This window comes from Anopheles marshallii, chromosome 2, assembly GCF_943734725.1.
Source record: "Anopheles marshallii chromosome 2, idAnoMarsDA_429_01, whole genome shotgun sequence".
Classification (NCBI taxonomy): Eukaryota; Metazoa; Arthropoda; class Insecta; order Diptera; family Culicidae; genus Anopheles; species Anopheles marshallii.
Genome location: NC_071326.1, coordinates 90,032,907 through 90,040,290, shown reverse-complemented (window position 1 = coordinate 90,040,290; position 7,384 = coordinate 90,032,907). Strand labels below are relative to the sequence as shown.

The 7,384-nt window shown below is 52.0% G+C and overlaps 1 protein-coding gene across 1 annotated transcript; it reads right to left on the bottom strand.

The window, feature by feature from the left end:
- Positions 1–2,247: 2,247 nt before the first annotated feature.
- On the bottom strand, positions 2,248–6,606 carry LOC128714945 (toll-like receptor 6). Its single transcript, XM_053809830.1, has one exon. The coding sequence runs from the start codon at positions 6,604–6,606 to the stop codon at positions 2,248–2,250; it is 4,359 nt and encodes a 1,452-aa protein (XP_053665805.1).
- Positions 6,607–7,384: the final 778 nt, after the last annotated feature.

Here is a 7,384-nt window from a genome sequence, read left to right as displayed (position 1 = left end):
ACTTTACTGGTTCGGTCTGAGAGAGTTAACCGACAGAACATTGTGCTGTGTTGCTTTATAGGCCCAGGATTTTGCTCATCACTCGTTTGCGTTCTAGAAGAATCGAACTATAAGTTAAATGCGCTTTTGCTTCTAGTGAGTAAACGAGATTGACGCTTTGGGTACGGTCCTGTGCCATGGGATTTCTTCCGTGTTGTGTTTTGTGTTTCGCTTTTTCTATGTACACTGACCGGTTTCGTCTATTTAAGCTGCTTTCGTGATGAAGATAATTTGTTTCAGCGAGTATCAATGATAATTTAGTCTATCAATTTCTGAATATTCCTACCTCACTCCGAGCTGACTTAGTTAATGTTATTTTCTGTGTTTAGTACTTTCAAGTGTTGTTCGTTTTCTCTCGGTTTAGTTACTGCGAAAAAAAAAGTGTCACTCGCCAAATGCAATTTTTGTTTGCCCCACTTGTCCTTATTTGCCTAAAGAAGAAGGGACGCTTTTGATACGTCCACCAAAAATATGTACACTGCTGGCGAAATGTCCAGCTTTTGCCTCTTCGTTAATCGTTGGTTTTTTTTGCTTTCACTCTTCCTATTTGTATGCTACACCCCTAGTCGTTTGTCTCCTATGTACAATCTTCGCTTTACTCTGCCTTAAGCCTGTCTGTACCACCGTACTATTTAACGCACATTCGCCACATTCGCTCATGCCATCCGCTTGTGAGGTATCGAAAGGAAAACAGAAACACAACAAACTTTGCATCGACGGCTAGCGTCGACTGCACCGATGGTGGGGCGGAGGTTTCATTCACTCACTCATTCATTCACACGAAAGTGCACCAAAATCTCTGGAAACCTGGAAAATCTTGCTTTGTCTCTGTTTTCGTCTATAGCTTCTTCCTGTTCTCGCTTCTTACCCCATAGACACGGCCATAATCAATTTGTTGCCGAAGGAAAAAGCAAATTAAATACAAGGATTAACATTCCATTCAACGCGATCAACTGAAGTTCGGTCGGAACGGATGGGATGATCGTAAGCGTTTTGCCCAAAAAAAAAAACCGAAAACCGCTTACTCAGCCTCAATTCACGTCGCCAGAACACGCGCAATGCAGAGCATTGTCTTGCAGTGGTGTAATTAATCTGGATGTGCGCAACGTTCCTCGTTCCTGTGTGTCACGCCACGCACCATTCGGTGGAGAATAATTTTACATTCAATTTTCCGTCTCGTGGGGGGTATTTTGAAATCCTTTCTGCCTCCGGGCCCCGTTTACGTTGACTTGCACCCGCGGTCGCTTAACTCTCTTCCATTTCGATGCTGATGAAGCGTGAAAAATTAGATTAGAGCTCGTCTGTCTAGGGACCCTTCGAAATGCCCACCGGTTACCCAGCTCAACCCCTGCGCAGCGTCACTTTTTCAAGAAGCGATTGATTTTCTAAGAGATTAGAACCCAACACACTTCTTGCCTTGACTAGAATACTTCTCCGCTTTGTCCTGCCTCTTCCTTTTACGACAACGTTCCTGCCCCGGTTTTCGCTTGGCCTCCTGTCGCTTTTGGGAAGAAAAAACCGTCATATTTCACTGGTTTTATTTCTCTCCAGCAAGCGCTCGTTGCATTGCCTTTATGTGCTTCATCTTTTGTTTTCCTTCGCTTGGTTTCCCATCTCCCGAAAAGGCACTGCGTGGACGCAACAAGGAGAGTTGCGTGTGAGCGTCTATCGCAGGCATCCTTTCATTTTGGTTTCTTTTTTCCAGCTCCCTGTTCCTGTTCCTTTGCCTCTCTGATTCTGTGCTGCTGCTCGGTTGCTACAGAAACGTATTTCCCGCTTGGGAATTTTGGTTTCATATCCCTGGTTTCATTATTTTACGGAGTATCATCGCGTACATTGGAATATTATCTGCGGGAGGCCCTATAATCGCTAATTAGTAACTATGTTTCGTGCATGCCTGGTGTCCGGTCTACCGGGACCGGGACCAAAGGGGGAACGAGATTGGGAAACGGAGAAGAAATGATTCGTTAAAGGTAAAACCTAACAACCTAAAGACAAGTCGGCTGATTTGTCCTTCTAACAACGCCGCGACACTCTGGCAGTCTTTTCGTCCGGCTTCGTCACCTTCTTCCACCTCCACAGGCTCTCTCACTCACACTCGATCTCGACGGTCCCCGGTACGATCGGTACCGGGATCTGTTCAACTGGGATCGTTCATTACATCTAACGATAAAAATAATTAACTAACCTGCTGCTCTTAAGTAATCGTTATGCCCACATGGCCTGTGGCAGTCTTCTGTCGTTAAAACTGTTGCCACCCCTACTGTCCGTCCCGAGCGTGCCCGGATTGCTCTTATCGGCAGGACCCTTTCCCCCGCCAACACCCTCCGGCCCGGGCCCGGGGCCCGGTTTGCTCCGACTGCTCCCGTTGTGGTGATGGTGCGGATGATGGTTGTACGAGAAGTTGGTGGTGGACAGCAGATTCGGCGGACAGCCGTTGGGGGACCGGTTGCCCTGGAAGTCGTGGTGTGCGGAGGAGATCGAATGGCTACCGGAATCGCTGCCCGATCCGCGCGACGATGTGGAGAACTTCGAGCTGGTCGAGGTACACTCGAACGTTTCCCCGGCGATACGCTCGCAGCTCGCCGTCGTGTTGTACGTTTCGTGCGTCGTGTCCAGCAGACAGTTGGACGGCACCGCGTACTCGTGCTGCCGGCCGTCCGTCGCCTTCCGTCCGAACTCCGCATTCGCTCGCCGCTCGTGGTGGGTCTGGTGCTGGGTGGTGTTGTATTTACAATTGCTAACCGTATCGTAGTTATCACAGTTTCTGGGACAGTTAGGACCGATCGTGGCGTAACTGTGATGCTGGGGCCCATCCAGACGCGTGCTGGCCACCGACGGGCCCAGCGTTGACGGGCGGCCCGGCATGTTGTAGTCGTTGCCGGCCGTCGCGTATATGTTGATCGCCGACCGCTTGTTCAGGCAGTTGCTCTTCTTCACGTGCGGCAGGGCGATGCGCAGCTTCTGCCAGAACTTCTTGTCGTCCCACTCGATGCATGTGTTGGTGCGCAGGTACAGCCGCATGTCGGCGTCGAGATCGCGCTGCGGCAGATCACCGTACAGGATGATGATCAGCTTCCGGCGACGCTTCAGCACCTCGTGGATCGCACCCTTAAACTCGAACCGCGTCCATTCGTTGTACAGGAAGCTCTTGGACAGTACGAGAATCGCCCGTTTCGAGCTTTCCACCGCTTCGACGATTGTGTCCGCCAGATAAGCGTTCGCGTTCAGGTCTCGATAGTGCAAGCACAGCCGGAAACCGATGTCGTTTTCCAGCGTGGAGGTCAAAATTTGACTCACAAAGTGTTCGTCTTGCAGCGAGTACGTGATGTACGCATCGTACAGCCGATCCTTATCGAACTCGTTCACAAACGTGCCCGACTTGTAGCAGAGACCGGAATGGACCCACACTTTCAGCTCCTTGCGGTAGCAAAAAATGCCGAAGATCAACCCGAAAAAGCCGACGAAAGCGCACGTTGCCACCAGTAGCAGCGGCAACATATCCTCTATTTCCTGCCGATGCACGATCGAGGACATCCCCTCGCGGAACGTACATTTCGTGCCATTGTCGCGCAGAATGCTGGTCGCGTTGTTGTAGCTGCACGAGATCTCGTTCGCGTCCAGTATCTTATCCGCGTTCGATTGCAAATAGCTGCGCAGCTTGTTCACGAACCCGCAGTCGCACGTCCACAGATTGTTGGCCAGCGCTATCTCCACCAGGTACGGATTCGCCGACAGTTGCCACACCTCGAAGCTCGTGATACGGTTTCCATCCAGCCGCAGCACTTCCAGCTTGCGCAGCTCGGCAAACGTGTGATCCTCGATGTAGGCGATGCGGTTTCCCTGCAGGTACAGCTCGCGCAGACTTTCCAGAGCGGAAAACTCGTGCCCGTACAGCTTCCGGATGGCATTGCTCTCCAGGTGAAGGATCGTCAGCCGACGCAACCCGATGAAGGTCGTGTTGTAGATGGCCTCGATGTTGGAATGATTGGCGTACAGCACGCGTAGATTCTTGCGCCCAATGAAGCTGTGCCCCGACAGCTCGACCAAGTTATTGCCATCGATGTACACCTCGGTCGTATCCATCGGGATGTTATTCGGTATGTCCGTGTAGCCCGCCGCCGAACACTCCACGATGTTCGTCGACCAGCTGTTATCGTGATAGCAGGCGCAATTGTTCGGGCACGTCATCTCACAGTCGCACGCATCGAACTCGCAACAATGGCACAGGGCAAAGCAGTGCGTGTTGTAGCTGCACAGGAAATGCTTCGGTTCTGCCTCGATCAGCGGAATGTAGGAACGCTCCCGGTTGTACATCAGCTTACAGTACACCGTTTCGATATCGTTGATCGTGGGATATTGGCGTGATGTCACGTGATTGATCTTCTGCAGCCAGTCAATGTTGCAATCGCACACGAACGGATTGCCTCCGATGTAGAACTCGGGAATCTGCTTGTCTTCCGGCACCGGTTGCAACCGCAGCGCCTTGATGTCTAGGCTGGTCAGCTGATTCGCGTACAGATCCACCCGGGTGAGGTTGGTTTTGTGCATGAAACAGTGCGGCTCCACGTGCACGATCAGATTATCATTAAGAAATAGGAACTCGATGCTGTTGGGAATGGTGGCCGGCGTTAATCGCGTCAGTCGATTGAAGCTGGCATCGAGCGTCTGCAGGTGCAGCTGGTTGTCCAAACCGTAGCGATTCGTCAGCTCGGTAAGCTCGTTGCGATGCAGATCCAACCACTGCAGGTGGGGTGGAATATGCGAGTAGTCAAAGTGCTCCAGTTTGTTGTCTGATATGTTCAACCACACCAGATTCGGCATGCTGGTGAAGAGACCATCAATATCCGACAGCAGGTTACCATCGAGCCGGATCGCCTGCACGCTGACCGCCGGTTCGAACGCGCCCTTCTCAATGTACGAAATCTTGTTACGCGCCACGTTAAGGATCTGCAAGCTCGGTAGATCTTTGAACGCTTTCCGCGTAATGTTTTCAATGCTGTTGCTTATCAGCCGCAGCCCGTACAGATTGTTCATGCCACGGAAACCCGGCTCTTCGATAACGGTGATGGAGTTCTCGCCCAGATCAACTGTGCGCAGCAGGCGCATATCTTTCAGTGCGAGCGGAACCTGCGCAAGCTCGTTGCCATTCAAGTTGAGATCTTGCAGTGAGCTGCAGTTACGGAACGCCTCGGGATGTACGCCAGTGAGCGCGTTGTTGTCTAGCGACAGCAGGGACAGCGCGTACAGCCCGTTCAACGAATAGGCATCTAAATATTTCAACTTATTGTGCGAAAGCAAAAGCGTGTGTAGGTTATTCATCGGCGAGAACGTATCCGCTGCAATGATTTCCAGCTGATTATGACGCAGGTTCAAAATCTGCAACGTGTACAGATCGGAGAAGATCTCCGACTCGAGTTTGGTTATCTTGTTACTGGCCAAATTGAGCAGAACCAGCCGTATGAGGCCCGCGAACGTTTCCCTGTTCACCCAGGCCGATGTCAGCTGGTTCTGGGATAGATCGAGCGCTTGCAGTTGCTCCAGCTTTGAGAACAATCCCGGCGAAAGCACACTGATCGAATTGTTCTGTAGGTAAATCTCCTGAATGGATTGGGCAGGATCGCGGAAAAGATCCGTTGGTAACGCCACCAGCTTATTCGAGCTCAGATCAAGGATCTGCAACTCCTTCAGCCCACTGAGCGCCTTGTCGCCAACCATCGAGATTTCGTTGTCATGTATCTTCAGCATCTTCAACCGTTTCAGCATACCGAAACCGGCGGCCGGCAGCAGCACAAAATGGTTTCGCGATACATCCAGATCCTCCAGATCCAGCGCACAGCTTACCGGTGGTGCAACCGTGCCGGTACTGTTCGATTTCGGACTTTCCGCTGCTTCCAGCTCATCCTTCACACCCTTCTCACGGAACCCTAGATCGTTAACGTCCTGCAGCCGGTTTGAGCTGATGTTGAGCGACCGCAGGCCGGTGAGCGAGCAAAACAGTTGGTCGGGAAGGGACCAAATGTTGTTCGTGCTGAGATCGAGCACCTCCAGGTTGCGCGTGTACCCGAACGCGTCCGGCTCGATCTCCAGGTTCAGCTCCGGCCAGGCAATGTTGTGCGTGCGGAGGGTAAAGTTGCGCAGCTCGCCCAACCCGGCCAGCACCGTGCTGGAGAACTTGGCGATCTTGCAGTACTCGAGCGACAGCGCCTTTAGCCGCACCAGATGGACGAACGAGTTGTGCAGCAGCTTGCTCCGCGCCATGATGGCTTCATTGCACAGGATGGTCAGGGCGGCCGTATGTTCGGCCGGTATCACACTGAAGTTCGTGTTGTCAAATTCACTGTTCACCGTGCGCAGATTGCACGCCAGGTCGACCTCGTTGCCGGGCAGTATCCGGTACTTGCAGTCGTCCGGCGCATCGTAGCGCAGATTGCTGCCGGGTTCGCTGCCCGCACCGGTCGGATGATAGTACCGGGACGATTCCGCCGAATCGTACTGCAAACTGTAGTTCACCTGTACGGACACCAGCAACAGCAGGGCCGGCAACAGTAGCTCGCAACGACTCATGCTGCTTTCGTTGCTGCCGGTCGTCACGCAATACAACGCTCGCACAAACGGCCACTTACTTTGCTACACATAAAAACGCAATTTGCTTAACCACCGCACCGCTTTTTTCTTTTTATTTTTTTCGCTTCCTTCTTTGGGTAACGCTAATCCGCTGGAAGGACGGTTTCCGAGACACTCACTGTTATGTACATTCGGGCGCAACTTTAACACGCGCCCAATTGTGGCCCAATTTGCCCGCGCGGTTTCACTGGTTTGGGCAGGATCTTTGCAGAGCCCCGGTTGGTGGGCACGAATCAACAACAATTTTTCCGGGCTCTATTAAATCGTGGCAACATAAACGCACACCGAAACGCTACACCATCGTCAACGAGCACTCGTGGTAAACTTAAAATTCATAACAACACTCCCCGTTTACGACGAGCTCACACACTCACTTGCACAGAGCGCTGCTTCTTGTTCAAAACTCTATTTACATCCTTTTTTTTGAATCTGGCATCCCTCCGCACTCAACCAAAAGGTGGAACGTTGTAATGCGTAAAATTTCACTGCACACACGCGACAATTTGCGACAAACGATTCGTTTCGAATTCACGCCTCGCGACACGGTCTGCGTCCCTAAATGTTGTTTGCGAGTATTGATTCTTGTTTTCCTTCCCCGACAAAACGGTACGCGGTCGCAAGTCTGTACGTCCGCACGCGGTGCCTGCTCAGTTTGTACTAAACCCGATGTGGGACTGGTGCTGGCCAGACTCGGTGTTATGCTCGCTGCGCTCAGATG